Raw genomic sequence first — 24,033 nt, 5'->3', positions numbered from 1 at the left:
ATTTTTGCTACGGGCAGTATTAATATAGTGCCTTATTTACATAATATATATACATATACATGTACGTATATAGGGATATAGTCATATACACATACACGTACATATATAAACAGGCCCGGTACGTATATGAGATTATCTAACAAATTTTTAACTAGATAACGAGATTTTATCTAGAGCCGTACATTTCTAACACCAAAAACTATCTGATATGAGTTTTCCCATTTTTTTCCTTTTGCTTATTTTATTATTTCTCTCTCTCTCTCTCTCTCTCTCTCTCTCTCTCTCTCTCTCTCTCTCACACACACACACACACAGACACACACAGACACACACACACACTTTATCTCTTCTTTTCATCCTTATTGCCTACATTTTTTAGGAACAATTCTCTTCAAAAAGTTTACAACGACAAAACGATCTTGATTGAACAAATATGAAAAAAAAAGAAAAAAAAAACCAAAAAAAAAAACAATTCATTCAAATAATAATAATATTTTTAATAATATATTCAAAAAACCTCAGTCTTGGGCAAGAAACAGAATTTTCGAAATATTGAAGATCGAAATCGCTCGCGGCTTTCGTAGGATCAAGAATGTAATGAATCTTTGATTTTACGAAGGTCGAAACGGGTATTTCGACTTCAATAATAATAATAATAATAATAATAATAATAATAATAATAATAATAATAATAATAATAGTAATAGTATTAATAATGATGATGATGATGATGATGATGATGACGATGATGATGTTGATGATGATAATAATAGTCATAATTATAATAGTAATAATAAATATAATCAACGAATGAACTGATACGTACAATAATAGGCAATAATAGTACGATAATAAAACGTGACAGCGGGGTGACTGGAAAGGAAGTTAGATCCAATCAACGATATAACTTTTTTTTTTAAATCATCTGAATCAAAAAGGTCTGCACTCTCACAAACACCGCAGAAATAACTTAGAAGAACGCGATTAATTTATAGTTACATATCTTCCCTCACAGACACCACGTGTACAATATATAGATAATAGACGATAAACCTAGACAACTTTGGCATCTTCTTAACTATTAAAAACATTTCAATAATAACTTAATATCGGAACAAAATAATGTACGTTTCGTTTAATTTGTAATAATGACAATGATAGTAATAATGATAATTGTAATAATAATAACAATAATAATAGTAATAGTAATAATAATAATAATAATAATAATAATAATAATAATAATAATAATAATAGTCGTAGTAGTCGTAATAGTGATAATAATTATAATAGGTATGATACATTTTACACATAATCGATCTAGACCTTAAATTACATATGGGTAGCACGTAATAATTATTATGTAAATTAATATTTTTTCTTACTCGATATTAATACATAATAGAGTGAATATTTATTATATACAGAACTGTAATGCGCCATTTTCAAAGCGACACGTTGTTTTTCAAAAAATTACTACACAATGTACAAAAACGTACTAGTACATTCATAGTTTTAAAGTTTCGATATATATTACGATATATTATATTATTAAATAAATAATCTTTATAATATGATAATAAAGTTACTATTCATAGTGTGTGTTTTATTTTGTGTATATGTGTACGTGTGTGATTTTTATTACTCCTATTGTTATTATTATTATTATTATTATTATTATTATTATTATTATTATTATTATTATTATTATTATTACTATTATTATTATTATTATTATTATTATTATTATTATTACTATTATTTGTTTATTAATTATTCGCAAGTGTTATTGATAGGGGGTATGAGACTCATTATGGTAACCATTTATTTGAATAAAATTAATGGGGTTTAAGTATTTCGTTTAAAATTTTATATTGATTTTATTCTCGTCCAGTCTTCGCTATTGGAACGTTTTCGTTCTAAGTTTGTTACACCTCAAAGCGACTCTTTTCTTTTTCGTATTGCGGATATCATCTCTCCGAGGTTGCTGACAACTAGTATTGAGTACTATTGTTCCAGGCATTTCCAGCCTTCGACCGTCGACCATAGAGCTTCGATATTTGATTGGCGAATTTCGAAATCCGACAGTTTTCACTAGCATAACTTGTCTTCGGGGAAATTGACTTTCCATTCGAATTCGCATTTGGCATTTATCCAATCGCCAGTCTGACACATCCTCGCGATAACATCGCGAATCGCTGAACCTTTAAACTGCAGATGGGTTTGGAGGGAGCAAAATAAAAAAAAAAAATGTTTCCTTCCCGATATTCTTCAGCGCGTGTTGCGAGAAGGATGCAAAAAAAAGGAAACAAAAACTTGGCAATCATCTGCAGGGACTCGGACAATCCGCGCGTTTCACCTACCCTTTCGAAAGTATAAACGAGGATGGGTAAATCGTCCGTGTCTTTCGAGTCTTGGGAAAAGTGGCGAAGGGATGTTTCTGGCCTCTAGCCGGAAGAACGCGACGAACGTCTAGTACACCGGATACGGCGGCCTGTGGGGCCAGAGTGGCGGTATAGGGGGAAGACTGACGTTCCAGGATCAAGTATCCTTCGTGCTCAAGGACGAGTCCTCGTCCTGACTCCCGGAGTAGGGCATCCCCATCTTCTGGCCCTGCTGCACGACGACGCATTTCCGCATGTGCTTTTCCAGCGTGCTTGGCACGGAAAACGGCATCTCGCAAAATCTACACCTGTAAATATCCTTGCCATGACGACCGTGGGTCTTCATGTGTCTCGTGAGCTTCGAACTCTGGGCACAGGCGTATGAGCACAGTTCGCATTTGTAGGGTTTTTCGCCGGTGTGCGATCGCCTGTGAACGGTCAGGTTCGAACAGTTCTTGAAGACCTTGCCACAGTACTCGCACGTGTCGTTCCTGCCGCTCCGTTCCTTCTTGAGCAACGGACTGGGGAGTCCCTGAAGCGACAGACTCGAGGTGGTGGCCTTCGAGGCCTTCCGGAATTCGTTGTTTTCCAGATAGTGAGGGCTGGGCAGCCACAGACCGCCGAAGTCGGGCCCGGCCGAACGGGGAAATCCCTGACCTGAGAAGATGTTCGGCGTAGTCGACGAGTTGAAATTCGTCGGCGAGAGGGCGCTGTCCTTCTCCTTGTTGTTGTTCAGGGAGTTGACGAGGTTCGACGGCGACTCGGTCTTGACGAAACCGCCCCGATGGTTCTCCTGCAGCGCTTGCCTGTAGGCCTCCGAGTACTGGGCGATGTTGCTCAGCCCGAATTTCTCCATCAGGTCACCGACCAGACTCGGCTTCTGGTCGACCCGCGTTCCGCCCTCCTCGCTGCTCTGACCCTGAGTGGTGCTCAGGTCCTCGGGGGTGTTCTCCTCGTTGTCCTCCCGCTTCGCGTCCGTCTCCTCGCCCTCGTCGAGGTCCATGTTCTCGTCGCAGCTGCTCCCGTCGTCCGGTACCGTCTCCACGCTGCCCTGGGGACTCGACGCGACGTTAAGCGCCTCCTGGTGCTCGTTCCGCATGTGTTTTCGCAGTTCGGAAAAGCTCGGCACCTCGATCTCGCATATCTCGCACCTGGTCGCCGTGGTGTCCTGTATCGTTTCCTGGAAGGCGTGCTCCTTGTCCTGATGACTCCTTCGGTGAACTATCAGGTTCGACTGGAACCGGAACTTCTTCTCGCACACCTCGCAGGTGTAGACGGTCTCCGAGTCGGCGATTATCGGGGTCGAGGCTACCGGCGGACTGGTCTTGTCACTGTCGGTGGAATTGTTGTTGTTGTGGTGACCGCCGATCGGACTCTGGGTGTAGCACGGGGGCGAGTTCTCCTTCTGGATGCTGTTGTGGGTGAGGTTCGCCGGATTGGCCGCCGGACTCGGTGGCTGGATCGGCTGCACGCTGACCACCGCGCCCTGGTTCGACGGCGTGTTTGGGGTGGGATTCGGAGCCGCGCCTAAGGAAGGGTTAGCGAGGCTCCTTAGGCGCGCCGAGTAAAAATCCAGGTTCGCTTCGAGTGGTGGTGGATGCGCCTGTCCCGAGAGCCCACGTCCGTGGGACAGCTCGGCCAGGTTCGCCAGGTTCCTCGCGTTGTTCAAAGAGTCGAGTGAACTCCGTACGAGGGAGTCGCCGAGGTTCAGGCCGTCCATCCCGCGGAGCGGGTCTCCGAGGTTCTGCAGGTTCCTGGTGGCGGTCTGGAGGTCCTGGAGTCCCCGGTACGAGGCGAGGGGGTTCAGAGCGAGAAAGTCCGGCCTGAACATCGGCGGAAAGCTCCTCTCGAGGTGCTGCGGAAGTCTGAGAAAACTGTGCAGAGGATCGCCGACCAGCGAAGCCGAGGACTGAAGCTGCCTGCCGCTACTTCCGCTCGTGTTTCCACCCCCGGAAGAATTACCCGCCGACGAACTTCCCGTCGATTTACCGCTGAGGTTCAGATGGTTCGGGGGACTCAGGTGGTGCGTGTGCGTCGACGTCTGCGTCGGAGGACTTGGGGCTGGTGTGTTGGAGGATGAATTCGCCGAGGGTGACGAGGACGTGTAAAGTCTCGCCCCGTGGACGCTCTGCGCGTGCTGAAGAAGCTCCCACGCCGAGGACAGCCTGCGGGCGCACTGGGAACACTGGAGCCATCTCGGTTCTGCAACAGAGCGGTCAAACTGATCGTCTTATTCCGGTACAACGGATCCCACGTCACACTATTACAGCCTTTTTTAATTTTGATTTATGGTTAGCCGGGCGGAACATGTTGCGCGCTGTTATTGCAAAACCGCCGTTTTGGTGCTCTTACGGGACGACGCTCGATTGGATTGCGTAACTCTAGGTACGACAAGACAAGGCGCCGAGTGTCACCATTGTGAAATTGAATTGCTATTGCAAATTATGATATTAAAAGAACGGTTCTAGGAATGACGTTGAATTTAATGGCGATTGATATTAATGGGTAGGTGTCAACGTCGTGTTGCGACCCGTTTTTGCAATCCATTGGTTAAAAAATGCTTCAAATATTACTTCAGAAATGTATGCCATATAAAAAAAAAAAAACAAATTATAGAAGTTGAGCTGATCTACCATTTCTTCAAACATATATTTACTTGTCAAAAGTAAACTTGCAGGTTTTTTTTTTTTTTTTATTATTCACCAACAATAAAACAAGTCTTCCGACTCTTTCGTAAAGTGCAAAACGTAAGTAAAGGAGAATAGAGATGGATGGGGAAGGAGAAAGTGAGCCGAATATTTACGCGAACTCGATACATGGCTCAAGCTTTGACCGAACTGCACGTCCCCTAGATGCCGCAAAGATTTGTATTGTGGATGTGTAAAAAGCAAAATCGTCGATTTGTGGGTGAGAGTGTATCGGGACTGGTCAGTGTACCCGGTGTGCGGCAAATCGTAAAATATCACCCCCGTCGAGAGACGCGGAGCAACCGGGGGTATCAATTTCATCCCTCCTTAATTTTCAATCGCCGAACGAATTCAATTCGTGATTCAAACGGCGCGTCTGTGTCAAATTGCAGAGCCTTATATAGTATATATCGGGTGGTACGGGGCTGGAAGGAGGGCTTAAAAATAATATCCCCGACAATAAGCGGGGGATGTGGAGCGGGATGAAACTGACCCTTAACGACTTTCTGTCCCTGGCCGGGGGGGAGGCAAGGGGATGCAGGGATGCGGTTTTGAATTTCAATGTTTTTAATCCGGGAATATCAGATTTTCGGTCATTTTTCACGCCCCACGTGGCGTCGACGACATCGCCCACGTCGTTCGCGGCTACCGCCGGATTTTATTAATTCAGTTTTTCACCCTCGGTGAAAAGGTCCATCGCCATGTGTTTCGCGGACCCTCTTGAAAGGACGCAAGACATAACCGCAAAAGCATATTTCAACGGGTCGTATAACTCTCCGAGCGAAGAAAATTCCTACCGTTATTTATACACCCATATAGCCCTGCATGCCCGCAGATTCATGCACGCGGTCAAGCTTAACGACTAGACTGTCCGAAACGCCGATGAAAACCCTTTGTGAGAATTCCAATTTTTCACACTCAGGTTAGAAGCATGGACGTGATAAAATTAAACGAAACGCGTGCGCTTTAACGGATGAAAATTTGCGGATTACCAGGTACAAGCGGCAAAATCGATCAGGGACAAAGAACCGTCAACGAAATAAACTGATCTTAATTAAACGGGAGTCCGGAGACTGCGAGAAGAAATCTTTGTTCGCTAAGCGACTTAAAGCCGAGATCTTGTTAGCTGCCCATTTGAATTTAAAATTTCTTTCGATCGTTCGATGAAACTGCAATACTTTGTTGCTTAAATTTTGCACCCGGGTTGATCCACGTTTATAAAACTATCGCCTCTATGCCTGTCACGGAAGTCTGTTGCACCTTCGAAAATCACCTCGAGTAAAATTGTCGGAAATGATTTTTCGAACACAGCCGAACCACCGGGTAACTAATTTGGTTGTACGAATGGGCAGGTAGCGAAGGGAGAACAAGGCGATCGTGGCGTGTCGAATTGGAGAGGATCCTTTGTTTTAAGTGGTTTCCAAATTCGACACGTCGCTAGATCGAGGCGCTGCGGAAAGCACCTTTTGCTATCGAGTTCCCGGACGGCGCAAGGCGCGAACTTCGAAGCGTCGATAATTAGGTGCCAGTAGGAAAAACTCCCGAGTCATTCGAGGAACGAGTTTTTCGAGCGTGAAAAAAAACTTTTTAAAAATCAAGATCATTGTTTCAAGTCCAAGGATGGGCTGATCCGCAGAAGTCGGGGCGGTTATAACGGCGCGTGACGAATTTCTCTTTCTGTCCGGAAGTCGAAAATATTGCCAACTTCCCCTTGTGTAGTCGAAGAAAAGGCGGCGCCGCGCCGCAAGGGTAAAAGATAAGCAGAGCCTAGTCTATAGAAAGTATTATCGATTGGGGTGGGGGGGCTAACGGGGGTGACTCTGTGTACTTTTCATATGCAAACGACGGACCGGCCATCCGTTAGGATTATTTTTTACCGCGGGACGAAATCTCGCTGAAAATTCAAAAGCCGCGAAAGATCGCACCGCGTTGTGCTTCGGGGATAGAATAGTTTCGATTTATCCATCGTCGACAATTACCTCCCGTACATTCCGCGTCCCTCTTGCAGGTTGGGGAGCTGCTGAGCGCAGATGCACTTCCGAGTCAGAGTCGAACGAACGGCCAAGGTTCAACTCATCCTTAAACAATGCTCTTCCAAACAATTTCGCTCTAAACGCTCTGCCAGGCAATTTGGACCCCGATTTTCTGCAGAAAATTGTTCGGTCACTTTCGAAACAAGCCTGACTTGCCCCGCAGCCCCGGGAGAATCGGAGATCCGGAGAACATTTATTCGGGAAAAAGAATCGGTCGAATTCGTAAAAAAAAAAAATCCATGCTGCACCGACGTTTCACTGGAACCGGATCTTGCAATCCGATAGATCAGAATTCTTCCGAAGACCGATTCACCCGCTGTTCAAAAAGGACGTCGAGAAAACTTTCGAGACACATCGACCAACCGCATATACGTTATATACATATATCGCGGACGCGAAAGTTTACACGCGTTATCAAAGGCGGCTCTCTATAAAGCGGGAAATTTTAGTGTAAACGACACGTGCGCGGGGGGTTCGAAGCCCGTGAAATTCGGCACAGTAAAAGACATGTGTTGCACGAATGCCGGGCAGAATTTAAGTTTCGAATTCGCGTCACGTCGGCTAGATGCGACGGCCGCGTTTGTCGATGAGCAGCCCAAAAGCACGAAGACGAAGATCCAAGCGCTCGATATTGGGATTTTGATTTCTAGCGTCGTTCTTCCCTTTCAATTTTCCTGCATCGGGGCTGCAGTATAACGTCACAAAGGTGCAGGGCCACGCGTCATCCCCGGGCTCTGATTATATTAAAATATCGATTAGCCGACGTATTCGGCGTATGCACTTTGTTGTCGGGCCGAAGGACGATAGGGTTGTGCATCGGCGCTCGGAAGCCGCAAAAGGGGGACAAAATTCGACGACGCACGCGAACCTGGTCCAGGTAGAGATCCCCGAATGATTCGCGCGCTGCTCTGATCTACCTCGGTGGAATAATCTCCGAAACCATGACGCAGCTTCTCGAGCTCGACTAATCACCCCAACTTTTGAACCTTTATCCTGGACCCGTTTCCCACCCCCCGCGGCTTCGTCCGAACCGTACGATTGAAGAAAATCAGAAAGCAGAAAGCAGAAGGAGAGGACATGTTAACGCGAGCAAAAACCGAGAGGGAACTGTCGTGGAAAAAAAATCACTCTCAGATTATGGGCACATGGTGCGAGGAATATCCGACGAAACGTCCGCGTCTGGACGCGTTTCGCGGCGAGAGGAGTCTGTTATTTTTATATCGGACAAAGGGACTGCACGGTCGGTTTGTACCTTGCGGTCAGCCAACTTTGTCCGTCCTGCCGTTTGTCGAGTAGAAGGTACTTAAGCCGTTTACGTCGTATTCGCGTCTCGCCGCAAGACATTCCTAATGTCATACTGTAGAACAAAGTTGAGAAATTCTCCTTGTCCGTATGTACGTATATCGTATACCTAAACTCGGACCCGGAGGTAGCGAGTTTCTCGCCAAGTTGTACACGCGTTAGGATACAAGATGAATAAGATAGCGGAAGAGAGATTGCTCCCGGATACCCGAGGCTGGAAGCGTATTTTCCAGGATCTCGACCGCGTGTGTCGGTCGCCAATTGACACGCAATTCGCAGATCGCCTTGGGCGGTCTTTGGTAAGGGGTCGGAAAAGCGTCATAAAAAACCGGGAAACTGAGAGGAACCGAGAATCCGGGGGGGATGAAATAAGAAAGGCCGCATACGCGGAACGGGGAATCACGGAAGAAAAAGTATACATATACACATATCTCACCCCATTCGAAAATTAATATTCGACAGACAATCCTGACGCGTGATATCAAATCTGCGTATATCGCGCCGCGTAACGGACTGGGTGTCAATTTCGACGGCTTACACGGCGACCTGCTCGCGTTGTTTCCGAGCTGTAACGGCTATAAAGGCGACAAGTTCTCTCTCTCTCTCTCTCTCTCTCTCTCTCTCTCTCACTCTCTCAATATCGCGCGTCACGTCGTCAAGCAGCGAAAAAAAAAGTTCGTTTGACGTGTCTCGAGATGGAGAAATTGCGCAGGGCGATGACAGGTTTCGTTAGAGACTCGGGGTGCCACGATCCGCTTCACCCCTTCGGCGGTATCTGTACCTGGTGCATGATCACGCGAGTAAGGATGGAACGAAAGAAGGAAGGAAGGAAGGAAGGTAGGCAGCCGAGCGAGGAACACCTCGTCGTATTTAAAGCGAGTGGCTCGTGCAGTTGGGTCACGGCTACGTCGCCACGTGGCATCACAATGGGAGGACTCTAATTGGGCTCGAGGTTGTTCGGTTACAAAAACTTTTCGACAAAAACCTGCGCCAAGGGGTTAAAGCAAATGCCCTCGTGTGCCGTCCACGCGATCACGCGGCAGTCATATCCTCTCCACGCTCGCAGGGTGTGCGACAGGGGTCGTCCTCCGGGTGTCTGCGGCACGCCGCCTGCCTCTCGTCCTGCAGGACTCAAAGGAGAGACGCGACCGGAAGATCCTCTTACACGCCGAATGCGTAATTGAGGGATCATCTCGAGTTATTTATTGGGATGCGCTTTTTATCAACGTCAGTGGTTCGTGTCGTGGTCACGACCGAGAGATTTGTCCCTCGACCTGCACAGAGATTTTCTGTACCGAAACCCCGTTGCTCATTCCGATGGAAAAAATTGATGCTGTTTAATTCACGCCATTCCAAGTTGTCAAATTGTTAGATGACTACAGGTAACGAAATTCAACGACAAGCATTGTCTGTTTATGTAATGTTGTTCGACGGTTGGGATAAAACGATAAGTACGAGACGATAAAAAAAAAAAAAATTAATCTGTAACTACTTCGTGAATATGTATTAATTGATACCTTCAGCTGGAAAAGTGATTTCATTCCAGAGTATTCAAGTATTGATCCGAGTTATCTTTTCGTCATAATTTGAATAACGTATTTTTTTGCAACGAGAATTATCATCCAGACGATATCCTGTTTTTTTAATGCACTCATATTTTTAAAGTAAAATAACTACTAACTAACAATGAACATCGGCAACTTCGTCAAATAGTTTTCATTGGTATAAAGTGAATTTCGACACAGCAGACTAGAGGTAATCGAAATGACTTTACCAGTTGCACATCTATTCGGGTAACGATATTTTCGATTATAAGGACAATTTTCCTCAATTTGACGAAGGTGAAAAAAAAAAAAAAAAGAAGAAATCAGCAACAAACAAGTAAACAACAAAGAAAATCCCGCATGAGCTTCGATATTCACCGCACTGAGCACGGTGACAGTGGCGCGTTAACCCTTTCAGCACATGGCTCGTCGAGGTTGACAATGGGCAAAATTCACCCCCTACGCTCATACCTATCGTGGGGTGGTTTTAAATTCAAAAATCGAACGAGGCGCGTCTCTCTCCCTCTCTCTCGCTCATTGTTCGGGATCGGTGGACCGTGCCGATCGTCACATGTCGCGCTGCGAGTGTCCTTTTAAAAATCTTTTTTTCATCTTCTTCATTCGCTCTTTCCCCTTTCCAGGATCACGGGCGCGTCAATCGCAGGATCAATGGTCAACTTATGAAAGTAGAAGAAAAAAATAAACGAAGGAAGAAACAAATAAACAAAAAGAACCAACAATTTGAAGAACCGATCTAAACTCGCCGACGGCTCCCTCTCTCTCTCGCTCTCTCTCTCTCGCGACCCCATTTTCCGCTTACCGGAACTGGTCGTGTTGGTGTCGGCATCGACCGATTCCGTCTTAGGCTTTTTAGGTAACTCCTCCTTGTCCTCCTCGAGTCTTCTCTTCGGCGTGGAGCTTGCGCTTGCCCTGAGCTCGATGGGGCTGCCGCCGTCGGATCCGGAGCCCTGGGGCGTCGGCGGACTCTCGAGACGACTGCCGCGCTTGTTGATCGGCGCCGATATGCTGGGCACCGAGTTGAGCTTCTCCTGGTCGTTCTTCAGGGCGAGCGCGTCCTCGGGGTCCGAGTCCTCGGGGGCAGCGGCCGGCGGCGGGCTGTGACAGCCCTGAAGGGTGCTCCGACAGTGGTTCACCTTGTGCTCGATGAACCTGACGATGTCCCCGAGAGGATAGGAGGCCCGACATCCCCCGCATTGCACCGTGTCCGGGCTGGAGCCTTGAGACGTTTCCGCTGGAACAAGCATAAATGTCAGGTTTTCAAATTTCCACGTGTCGATGGTGAAATTCCCCGCAAGGGTGGAGCCTGCGAGTCGAGCTTGCGCCTTGGACGTTGGTCAAGCGGAGACTCCACCCCTGGGGAATTCGTTATTTCTTTTTTTTTCCAGGCGGAAGGGGCGAGAGCGGGGTTAAAACGGGGAAAAGAGGTCGGATCAGCCGGGCGCGAGGTGAAAAGGAAAAACAATTCGTGCCAGACACCCTGTCAGGGGGCAGTCGGAGGTGGCGGGTGTGAGCACTCGACTCCGCGAAGAGTGGTTGAGAGATGAGCGAGAGGAGACTCGGAGGCGGGGTGGACGGATCGATATATGAAACGCTGCCAATCTCTATGTTAATGCCAACGTATAACGGGAAATCGTACGGCTGCCAGAAATGCTCTTCAAGGACCCTAAAAGTGAGTTGCGACGTCTGCGGATGACCTCAGGACCTCCTTGTGGCCAAATCGTCCTTATAGAAATCGTAACGTCTCATCCCACTCCTTAGTTTCGCGATTTCGCCCCCGCGACATGCGCCTTCTTCGAGAATCTTTCGACCCGATCGACCGAACAAACAAGAGTGGGTATAACAAGCGTAGGCGCGGGAAATAGACGGGCGCTTGCCCCCCAAAGAAAAAACAAAAAAAAAAAAATACATTGTCCGCGAAACGTACGTGTAAGAAAAATATTCAAACGCAACGATAGCGACAAGTAAAGACAGATTCCACTGCCGGCAAGGTCCAAGATTTTCATGTCGTAGCATAGAAAATTGGTCGAATCAACCGCGTCCCGCGTAAGGATATTTGAATTTGGGAGGGTTGTATTGAAAAAAAAGAGAAAAAAAAAGCAAATCTAACGCGGTGAATGAAAATAAAAATAATAGCAACGAAGAAAGGAAAAAAGTTCGGAAGAAGATGAATAGACCAGCAGAGTCCGTTATGCGAGCACCTACGATTGAAAAGCGCTCGGTTAGAAACAAGAGACGTGCGACCGGTCGTTAGCGACAATGGGCTTTTGTTTTTTCGGGGGCAGATGTTGCCTGGACCAAAACTCGTGCCTCGAACCGCGCCGGCATTACACGCGCGTCCAAGGTACATACATACGTAACGTACGTACGTACAACTAGGTATACATAGTACTCGAGATAGACGACGAATCTAGCCGATATAACTGCAGCATCGTCGCATCGGTCGATGTGTGTCGGGTATTGTTATTTCGCGTCCCGCGGATGTATATGAGGAAAAGATAAGGTGCAGAGAGTATATGGAATATCGGTTCGCGACTACAAGTTGGATTGCTTACAAATTGGTCCATACATCCGTAATGCCCGGCCATGATATACAGGGTGGTTCTTTTATTGCGTGGTAATTTTTCTGTAACCGCGCGTTATATCCGAGTGTCGATTCTTATTTACCGAAATCAATTTTCCGAGATACCGCAAGTCGATTCGATTCGTATCGGAAGGCAGAGGCGACGAGGGGAAGATATCAATTCCAAAAATATTTCAATACTTTAACGAGAATCTCAATCCGAGTTCGATCGTCAAAGTTGTCGCAAGGTTGCGATATTTCCTGTACTCCGGTCGGCGGACCCGAAAGGAAATTGGCGAGAGTCAATACTAATGGGTAATCGAATTATTGGTTTGGGTCGGGACTCGCCCTGGGGATGATCGTAATTCGATTGTTTCGATGTGTCCTCTGGTCGTTTTGACAGGACGCCGTAGGTACTAACAAGGACACCGCCTTCGGCGATCCTCGACGCGTTATATACGTACGTTTTTACCTCAACGTCTATCAAAGTCACACTATAGGTATAAAGCCGTAACGGAACAGCGTCCCAGCGGTACAGCTGCTAAACGGATCAACGGCAACCAATCGGCTAATTTTCAATTATAATTCCCATCTCAGGAGATCAGCTGTCCTATGATGCACGAATGTCGAATGCCGACACCTCGTTTCGGGGCTCAAGGCTCAAGGCGAAATTTTCAACCAATTAAACATTCACCTTTTATCCGCATCGCGTTCCGATTAATATCACTGATCTCTACGCGTACAGAAACGGTCTTCATCCACTCATCACTCGTAATTACGAAGCAAGTATTCGTCAAACCAGGCACCGTCCAAGCTCACTCGATTCCTTCAATCCACCCATTTTGCATCGCCGATCGGCAAAGTTCACGGATACGATCGAAAGTACCGCAAATTATCTTCATTCGCAAATTAAAACGGTAGTGTAAGATCTTGTTTGGTCCATGTTTGGATGCTAACTGAAGATCCCCGCGCTGGCGAGAGCCGAACAGGATATCAAAGAATGAAAAGGACCCTCGGGGTAGTGGGGATAATTTTTATAGAAAATCCCCCACTTTTTAAAACCCCCTTACGACTGTCGGCTATACACATACATGTGTATATATATATGTATATATATATATATATATATATATACGCGTACCTGAGGGGTAACAGTTTTTTAGACCGGTCCCCGTTCCGTCTCCCCCGAAACGTACGGTAGACAAAGGATTCAAAATGGTGACGCATTTTTTTCTCTCCAGCTTTCTTTTAGGGAAACGTTGTCCCAGAGGTGAGCTTGTACGTTACATCGATAAACAAGGCACCCAATTTTTATACTTTTTTTTTCACCTGTCGTTGCCTTCCGTTGCTTCGACGCAAAATCCCGCGGTTTGTTAATCGGAATATGGGCATGTGTAAGAAATGTTCGTTGATAGTACCGGTAATACATCACTGCTAGGTTGGTTGCATAACGGCAGGCGCCATGAACTGAAAAAAAAAGCTTTCTGCCTCCTTCAACTTGGAACTGACTCTCGATGGATTTTACTTTTCTCTCACGGATTTCGGGGCCCACAGGTGCCTTGGATAAGTCCGGCTAAAACGTCGACCGACGGACAAGCGGAGGGAATCAGTGACCAGAGGTGACGGACGCCGAAACGGCGGGTGTGTGGCAGAAAAATATCATCCCGTTTGCAGAGAGTTATGAAAAATATGAAACGGAGTTCTCACGGATCGGTTGAATGGACCGCGAGAGCGCCCCTCATGCGTATCGTGGGAGGATCTAGGTGGCCTTTGTCCCGGGCAGGACATTGTCCATTGAAATCGGGCAAACAGGTCCTAGAGTTGACCTGTCCCTCTTTTCAACCTCTTTCAGAGTGAGAAAAAAACCCTTTCGTGAAATTTTCATCAAAATAAATCATGTGGGATCGGACTGAATACAGTTATGCGTCCAGGTGTCTCGCACATGTCCGTTTGACCACATTTCGACAAAATTTTGAGACACCGCTGAGAAGGAAATCTTATATTTTGGCATCGATTAAATCGAAGATATGCCTCGTTAGGCTGTCGATGGTAACTTTCATTGTTTCAAATTTCAATACTTTTCAGAATGAGTGTGCGATCGTTGTGGGGATTCATTTTGTGATAAATTTTAGAATGGGGATGGATTGAAATAAAAAAAAATAAATACCTTTCGTAACGACGTTAATATTTCACCGCAATATCACCGCAGCAATCAAAATTGAAATTTATTAATTATTGCGGTTGTATATTATACCCATTTCGCTACTCTCATCGTCAGCGAGTTTTGCAAAAGTTTGTCCACACCGTGTTTTCTGTTTTGTGTTCTACCTTTTATCGCTGCCCGGTGTACCGTGAGTTTCGGAGCTCGGCATTCCCCTGAATAATGTAACTCGACGCATGTGCGCCATACGAGTTCCTAATTAGCAGATATGCGCCCTGCACGACCTTCGGTCAACGGGAGTGCGAAAATTCTCTTCGTTAAATCGCAAGCGTGAAGTTACAAATATTAAATAATTTACAAAATTTTCATTTAAAAAAAATCTCGTGTCCTTCTCGCCACGAACTCAACGACAAGCCGCACTTGAGTAAATTAATCCAGCCGAATAGACGTGCATAAAAAAGTTCGGTGAACTTGAAACGTCGCTCGGAAAAAATTCGTTCGATCATTTCGGGTTTGTTCCATCAGCTGTTTAGCTACTCTCGGCAGCATAGGCATACCCACGACAAAAGCCAATTTTTCAATTCTTTAGGTCAAAGGTTATACCGCCTACTCTCATTCAGCGGTCGAATCGTGTCTCTCCGTCACACTCGGTCACACCTCGACACGTTTGAATTCCTCCGTGAAAACTGTTGTACGGAGAAGGGTGTTTACCGAACCTGACCATCAGCTATCCCAACACCTTAGGAATAATTTTCTTAAAGCAATTCATTGTCAACTAGAAATACGTGAGTTGGATCATAAACGAGAAATGGAGGAAGAACTCGCTAAGAAGAAGAACAAGAAGAAGAAGAAGGATAAGAATGAAAAAATAATAAAAAAATTATCTATATAGTGTCGAGAGATGCGCAGCGAAGGATTAATTTTCAACTATGAATCAAATTTATAATGCCGGAAAATTGGGTCTTGAAAAATTTCATCGGAACCCGGTGACCGAAAAAATGAATGATATTTGCGTCAACTTTGAAAAACTCCATCGCAACCCCCCGCGAATCACGACCCCATTGCCCAAGAAGTCAACAAAAGAATCACACTCGGAGACCACCCCACTGCCCCGAAAGTCACCCCTCCTGGTCCCATCTTTCAGCGCCATCGGTCCAGTAGCCGGCAATTATTGTTCCGAAAGAAAAAAAAAATAGAAAAAGAAAAAAAAAAAATACGAAACTATCCCGTCGTGCCTTTGCACGAGGAGTGCGCCAATCGAGAGCTGAGGAAATAATTGTACATACCCACAGGGAATCGGCCACGCCGCTTTTACTATATACGCATGTCTCGGTTCGAGGTTTTTTTCCCCTTCAAATCAACGTCGCAATGGCCGGACATGATTTCTTAAATTTCTCTCGTGCGGTGTTTTTATTTTGCGGTGCTCACATTTTAAGTTAAAGCAAATTTCCTGTCCCGCTTGAACCGCGGCGCTTGATCGCGTTGAAAATTGTCGCTTCCCTTTCCGGCGCAAAGAATCAAACGGGCGCGGTCTTGGCTCAGTTGAGATCTTTTATCCGTCTTTGAGACGGGAACTGAACGTGTAGGTGTACATGTATACAGGTGTGTACTCGATTACCTAAGACTTTTCCGACGTCTAGTTTCGAGTAAAACCAACCCAACCGTGCATCGAGTTTAGGTAATTTGTAATAAAAGAAGAAGAAGAAGGAGCAAGTACAGCAGAAAATGATTCAGCCTCAAGAGTCAATTTTGACCGTTCGACCTCGCCGCGTGGGGTCGAGGAAAAGTAGATAACTTTTAAAATAACTGGACTACACAGAGCGTCGGACTACGTGCCTGGCAGTTAAAAGCCTTGGCAAGAAAATACTCCAAGACGTTTCTATCCATCCGTCTCTCTCCCATTCGCTCGGAGGTAGAGAGGTCCTCCTTTGAGACCGCGGAGTTTCGGAGAGATCTAATAAACTCTAAAAACCGAAAGAAGTTCACCCGGGTATCCTCGTCTGTTTTCGTTGTCCTCGGTCAGGGGGCGTTTAAACGTTGCAGTGCCGTATGCAAGGGCACACAGAAATTGCTTCGTTACACGGTGTGCGGTATAAACGACGATCCGTACTAACGTACATGTGTCGTATCTGTATGTACGTGCGTGCGTACGCGGAGGCTTCGGGTCAAAAATGGAAAAAGCCAAATGAAAATAAAAAGAGATTCTAAAAACACTCGCGTTCTCCCTATTCCCCTGAACTTGCTCTCCTAAACTTTATTTATAGAACCTCGCATACGTCCGGACACATACGTGTGTTGTACCCTCGATCTCTGCCTCTTTCGTGTAACGGGCGTCGAGGCACGTTGGTTGGTTGGTATACGGTATATGGTATGCCTATGGAGCGATTCAAATTTTCGTTTTGCCCCTCCAACGGTTTTCTCTCCTCTCCTTCGCGCTACGATTTTTTTCTCTCGTTTTTTCGCAGGTGAAATTTTGTACAAGAAACTTTCGCGATATACGCCGAGCGAACGTTGCTTATCAACAACCTCGTAAGCGTGATATAATAAATCGAGAGAGTCGGTGCAAAGTCAGCATTCGCGTCAGCATCCCCTCCCCGTTCGAAGAATACGTACAGGTGTGATGTATATACCGTTCGAATCATTCACCGAGAGAAGTTTGTCTCTCTCTCTCTCTCTCTCTCTCTCTCGTTCTTTAAACGGCAACGAATCTTTACTCACGGACTTAAACTTGCAAGAGAGGGTTGTACGAGGTAGGCGGGAGTAGGATAATTTCTGTAAAGTTATTTCCCGAGCTTTTCATCTCGGATAAAATAGTTTTACGACCTCTTAAGCCGTAAGTTTTCTTAAACGCCTTCAAACACCCTTAAACGGTTTATAGTAGGCGTTCAGCGTCGTACGTCGGGCGTAGAGAAAACCCCAAAAGATAGGCGTTTAGAAAAAGAAGCCTAAGAATAAGAAGAAGAATAGAAAGAGACAGGGAGAGAGACGCGCCACTCGGACGCCGCGCCGGTTCGATGGGACAAGGTAAATTTATGTTGTTTGTAGTGTCGGTTTCCTGGCCATTGTCCCTCATTGTCCGACACCGCCCCGCAGCAGCCCCTCACCTCCTGCATAAGGTGTGAACACTTCTGAAGCAATAATCTTCGGGCATTGTGGGCTTTGTTGGTCGTTCGGTCAAAGGGGGATGTCCAGGGCTACCTGACCATTGACCAGTCAGTCGGTCCTCAGTCAGTCCGCTCCGCTGCACTTTGCCTCCGTGCTAATAGTCTTTACCCAAGGGGGTCAAGATTTAAACCCGTGAATCAGGTGTCTCCGATATAATGGGCACAAAATGATTCTGTATCGGTTCTTAAGCCTGCAACAATGTAGTATTTACATTTGTCACCGTAATTTAGAGTGGGAAAAGCGACCGAAAGACGACAAGATACATCATCGGTATTCACAGGCGTGGAATAATTTGTACATATCGGTCTATCCGGGTGATTGTTTCTTCATTCGTTGCGATTAACAATCGCTATATTTTACGATCAACGACTCGCGGTACCGGCTGCAGAACGTAATCGAATATACGCAGACGGTGTGTCAGCCCGTGACCGTTGCTACAATCGCCTTCGACTTGTTCCAAAATGATATTCGTTTCGGTACTTCCTTGATTGATCAATTCCAGATCGTTATTGCAGAGCACAGGAGGATAGGAGAGGAAAGAAACGGTATACGTAATAGAATGTTTGCGATAGGCGTTGCGCGAGCGCGGCGTGGTGGCTGCAGGTGTGTCCAAGCCGGTGAATAAAAATGGTAAATACAAAATGGCCGCCGTTATAACACATACCGACCGTATCGCCGATGCTAATCCTCGTTAGGTGTATCGCGTATGACGTAGCGCTGTTTTTGGCCCCGAACATAAACTTAAAGAAAGGAGTGTAAGCAGTCAATGGTTTACAAAGACGGTCGGTTAGGTCGGACCTGCGGCAATAAGCCGGGGCAGTTATAACCGAAGTTAATCTCTTTCCGTACACGGTGATGTTTCGAAAGTCGATCGTTACACCTATAGAACGTATACCGCGGGCTTCCGTGCAGTTCGACCCCCCAGAAAAACGTACGAAATAAACCCACTTGACGTTAGCCTCGGCCGCAAATGGGAGCGAACCATCGTATATTTCAGACGGAATTGCCGGGACTAGATTGGATAGACGATATACAGCCTTGGCTAGTTTTGTCAGAAAATAGTGGGGCGAAAATTGTGCAGATAAAACGAGGCGCTGGCCAGTCTCGTCTGTTTTCGGAACGGCGAACCGTTTGCGATTCCGCGAGAAAAAATTAAGTAAAATTGTAAATGCGGATGTTCCCACCGCAGCTTCTCTATTCCTCGCCTGACACTGATAATAATTTGCGTCGACGCACCCCGACGTCGTTCGTCGACGACCCCTGGCGCCATCTCTAGGAGGGTGGTCGAACCACCCACGCACGATTTTCCATCTCCGACGAATCTTCGATCTCGGAACTTCATTTTCATTCAATTTTTATTACTCTCGATCAATCCCTTTACAATTTTCCGCAAGGCATGATTTTTCCGTTGACGATTCTTTGCGCCACCCACGTTGCGTCCCTGAGACGAGGAAAGAAACCACGAGCACCGGCCCGAGTATCCGTACTCTTTCGGGTCAGTTCTGTCCCGTGACATAATCCGACGCCACCTTACCTGGGCGCGTGCGGGGCGCGAGCCAAGAAAGGGTTGGTTGGTCGGGGCCACGCGGCGAACGAACTTGGCCCGGGAGGTTCATCTCCGAAGTCAAATCCGAAGAGGCATAGCCGAGGTGGAGTTTTTTGCGCCCGTGTCTTAACGACGAGAGAGAGAGGAAGAGAGAGAGAGAGAGGAGCGAGTAGGTACAAGGTGATCAAGCGTGCGCTTGCGTGTGTGTGTGTGTGTGTGTGTGTGTGTGTTACAGGGAGAGGGAGACGATCCTGCAACGGCGACGGGTTACATCAAAGACAATATTTAATAGATACGACACATATGTGTCACACGTGTCGAAGGAGGAGAGGAGGGAAAGAGTGGGTTGTCCGGGTGTTGAAAACACACTTTGTTTAATAAATAACAGTTTTTACGTATCTTACGTGTGCACTTGCGGATCCATTTGACGTGTAAAGACACCGTTGTTAAAACAATGCACCGACGGATACCGTTCAAAAGTTATACATATTATACGCTATCTGTTATACGCGGTAGCCAACGTACATACAAACATACGTACATACGAGTACATTTATACACATTCATACGTGTAGCGCATCTTATGTAGCTTTACGATTATTATGTGTGTAAGAGACGGTACAAGAAGACCGCGTTATACCTATGTGCAATCAAATTGCGCAATGAGAGAGAGAGAGAAAAAAAAACAACAACACATTGTGAGGATATCAATTTTTTTCGCTTTCTTTTTCTTATCTTTCTCACGCGAGCAGATCTAGTTTTCAAACGCCTAGTTTCGTCCGTCTTTCTATCGAACTTGGATTCTTCCTTCACTGAGAAATCGTTGTTTTCCATCTCTATTTTTTTTTTTTTTTTTCTATTTGTACTTTGTACAGGTTGAGAAAAACTAGCGCAAGGCGCAACGGAACTCATTTCTCCCATATACAGGTAGCCCGTATATCATCTCCGCTTGTGTTCGGTGTGAAAACAACTTCGTGTTCAATGACGTATCGATCTAAGAAAAACAGTTAATATGATTGCGGAAAATTTACGACAGGTATGATGAGCGAAAAACGTGATGGAATCGTTAAGAGAAACTCCGATGGAGGTAACGTTCGCATCGTTAAAATTCAATAGAAATTCGACGTTGATCGCTTAATTTTGAAAGCACGAAAGGAGGGAGGGGGAGGGGGGGGGGTGGTTAGCGGTAGGAAAGAAACCGAGAAAAAGACAGAAATCACGTATCGGATCAATTGACGAATCAATTGATTTGTGAAGAATCTCGGAAAAAAAAATTCGAGTATTTTTACCGCACTTAGCCCGCAGCTGTCAAAATTCATAACTGACACGAGAAAACACTGAATCATCTGCAAAGCCGCGTGGAGTAAAAGGGGAAATCCATGACGTACGCGCTGCACGGTTCTCGTTATCACCGCAGGTTGATCGAACGACGTCGGTTACAAGGAATCGCAATCGGAAATACGTTGTGATTTTTCTCTGACGTACAGGTAGATTCGAGAGACGGTACAAGAGCGACGGGCGGGTCATCCGAAGATGCCCCCGGTATCTTTTCGCCCCGACGCCATCGGGCGGACTAAAGAATATCGCAGTTGTAATTAAGAAAACGACGACGCGAAAGGGGGATGAGGGGGTGGAAAAGTCTGTGAAAAACTCGCGCATGACAATGCGCCCCCCACCCGCCGTCCCCTACCCCCGTAACCCCTGCCGCGATTCCCCCCCTCGTCATCCTCGAGCAGAATTCAGGAGAGCTTCGCCTTTTGCGATCTCGTCCGAAGATGAAGAAGGGGGGTCAGGGGAAACCGACGGGGGGGGTTACCAACTAATTAAAAATTCTCCAACTACCCCTCGACGATCCGCGAGTCGTTAACCTCGCGAAAATAAGGCGGCAGACGAGTTTTAACGCGCGGAGTAAGGAATCGCGAGAGTCGAGGATTCGGTATCGCGCGACGAGGGTCGCGGCTATTTTTTCGCGGTAACAAGTGACGAAACGAGTTGCAGGTTTTCTCTCTCTTTTTTTTTTTTTGTTCATTCATTTTCAACTGATTTCCGAACGATCAAGTTCGGAAAAAAACGCGTGAAATTACGGTATCGCGGACTAAACGGGAACTGTAATATAATCGAGCTTCGAGCAACGTCCTTTCACACATAATTAACCCCCTACTATTTGTAATTGAGGAGAAGTGCATGTGTCCAACGGAAGACGCTTGATTCGCAAGTTGCGAAAAGAATGTAAACCGTTAGCGTTTCACTTTTTTTTTTTTTTCTTTTTTTTTCATTTCTTCGCCTCGCAACGTCTACGTGGGAGAAGATACGAGATACAGAGAAAAGGAAACATGTTAGGAAAAAACAGCCGCTGGTACTTGGACGGAAGTTTTTTTCTTCTACTTCTCCTCGCAGAAACGGAGAATGTTACAATGTAGTACGGTATTTTTAGAGCGTGATAAGTCGGTAACTCGGAATACACACGTCGCGATCGTATTGGAGAAAAGAACGATAGGTGACAATCGTACTCGGACTACCGGAGAACACGTCGCGCAACTTTTAGAGTACACTGGTTCTCTTCTTACGGCCGTTTCTCGCATCCCCGCGTTTAACAGGGACAAAATACCTTAGCGAGGAAACGGTGAAATAGAGGAATTTTGGAGAACGAAAAAAATGAGACGAGATCAGGATATATTCAATTCGAAATTACGAGTAATTCTTGGCGACTTACCTTGGGCAATTCTGACAGCTGGCATCTTGATCCTCATTTTGATAGTTCTGATCTTCTTTCCGCGGGAAAAGGGGAAAAAGAAAATTAAAACAACAAAATGATTTGTTTTCCCGGACAAAAACTAGAAACAAGGTCCAGCTTCAGATTGTCACTTATAGTCGGTAACACGAAGCAATTGCAGCATCGCATCGCATCGCATTGCGCGGTTTCACCGCATTTCTGCGAAACTTTGTCACCATTCACAAAAAAACGTGATGAAAATTTGAATTAAAAGAACGTTAAATCGTAATAAAACAAAACCGAATGTTATATCCGCGTCGATTGATAAATAAATAAAACTTCTGTCAAATGTTCCTCATGTCTGTAAAAACTGTCACTGACCCTCTTTCCTTGTTTTTTAAACTGCTCGTAGCAGACTTGCGTTGTTACAACAGATTCGAATTTCGCATACGTTACGCTCACAACTGTTAAACCGATATAATTTAATTTTTATTTTATTTGTCACTGGCGATCTTTGACGAGATTTCGAGAATCCCCCGCGATCCTCTAGCGGTTAAACTGTCATTTCACAAAACAGCGTTGAATTAAAAATTTGTCGGTTCCCTCGTGGTTGGCGAAGAACTGACAGATTATCGTTGATTCACCGTCAGCGAAGCGTCATGACGATGTGGCACAGAACTGAACGTTTTATCAAAACCAGCAAATATAATACGATAAGAAATTTTTATATTTTATCCTTGTTTTAATAAATATTTTCTTATTATTACACAACCCCTCCGTCGCCGAATAATTATAAAAATACCGTATTAAACGAGCGCGTACGTACATACAAGGATCGAGGCGAAGGAAAACGATAGAGGCGTAAACAAAAAAATAACTAAAAACAATCGATCACCATTCACAAACTGCTCTGCTCCTCTCGCTCGTTCGTTGTTCGACAATTATATCATCGGATATATTATTTACATTCAGCCGGAGGGGCGGTGCGGGGCTGGGGTGAGACGGGGGGGTGGTCGAGGGTGTCGATGGATACGGTAATTAGAGATATCACGTCGACTCCTCGTGCGGCGTGTGTTTACTTCTTTCTTTATTTACTTATTTATTTATTTATCAATCTCGTTATGCGATATCCCCGTCGTACCACAGCCGCGTCAATCTCCTCGGCGTTGGTCCATGTGCCCGCAGAAGTCACACTGCCGGTATTCGTGCGTATTTAAATATCTCCGGAGGTACGGTGTTCGAGCGGAGCGATGCGGAGGCCCTCGAGTAAGTAGCTGTCACTGGTCGGAGAGCTCGTGCAAGAGTTCGGCGTGGACCTGGAGCGATGGTCCAGCGACGGCCGTATCTCTGAGTGGACTGTGGATAGCTGCGCCATGGCGGGGCGGTGGGGTCTGCTGTGTGGGGCACTTGGCGCACTTCGGACGCGTTCGGCAACCTTCGGCTCGACCGGACACCCCACGCGTCGTGGGGTGGCTTTGCACCCCCCCTCCCCCCCGCCCCCCACCGCCCCACCCCGCTCCCTCAGCCCTCGCGCGAACGCGTCCTCGGGGTGGGGGTAGCCTCTACGTGGGGCAGAAATTTCGGGGTACGCTTTCCCGTGCCTCTATCTCCTCTGCTCGCGCGCATATATAACACACGCGACACACCGAGTTCGCGGGGTGTAACCTTGCCGGGTGGAGGATTTTTTCACCCTCTTTCCTTGCTTTTCTTTGGCACATTCGCGCGTCTCCGTTTCTCTGTCTTGTGTAACGTTGGCTTTTCCATACCTAGGAACAGCGCACTGCATGCACACATACATGTATTGTATTATATACCTGTATTATATACATGTAACATATAATAATCCGAAGATCTGGAGAACGGTGAAAGATCGATGCAGCGCTGGGTGCATGGTCACGATTTTAACAGGTCGATCCT

The 24,033-nt window shown here is 46.2% G+C and overlaps 1 protein-coding gene across 3 annotated transcripts in view; it reads right to left on the bottom strand.

The window, feature by feature from the left end:
- Positions 1-1,678: 1,678 nt before the first annotated feature.
- The window catches only part of LOC107223375 (B-cell lymphoma/leukemia 11A), a 33,607-nt gene continuing 11,252 nt past the window's right edge, over positions 1,679-24,033 (bottom strand). The window contains exons 1-3 of one of the 3 annotated variants that reach the window (XM_015663036.2): positions 22,117-23,449; positions 10,771-11,202; positions 1,680-4,586 (exon numbers count right to left, since the gene is read on the bottom strand). In XM_015663036.2, the coding sequence (XP_015518522.1) occupies positions 2,542-4,586; positions 10,771-11,202; positions 22,117-22,153 (2,514 nt within the window). In that variant the 5' untranslated portion in view covers positions 22,154-23,449 and the 3' untranslated portion in view covers positions 1,680-2,541. Of the gene's footprint in view, positions 4,587-10,770; positions 11,203-22,116; positions 23,450-24,033 lie in introns of those variants that run through there. The other 2 variants (XM_046742976.1, XM_046742977.1) reach the window with 2 other exon arrangements.

Source organism: Neodiprion lecontei, chromosome 6 (genome assembly GCF_021901455.1).
Source record: "Neodiprion lecontei isolate iyNeoLeco1 chromosome 6, iyNeoLeco1.1, whole genome shotgun sequence".
In the NCBI taxonomy this organism is placed as follows: domain Eukaryota; kingdom Metazoa; phylum Arthropoda; class Insecta; order Hymenoptera; family Diprionidae; genus Neodiprion; species Neodiprion lecontei.
This window is presented reverse-complemented; position numbering and strand designations above follow the sequence as displayed.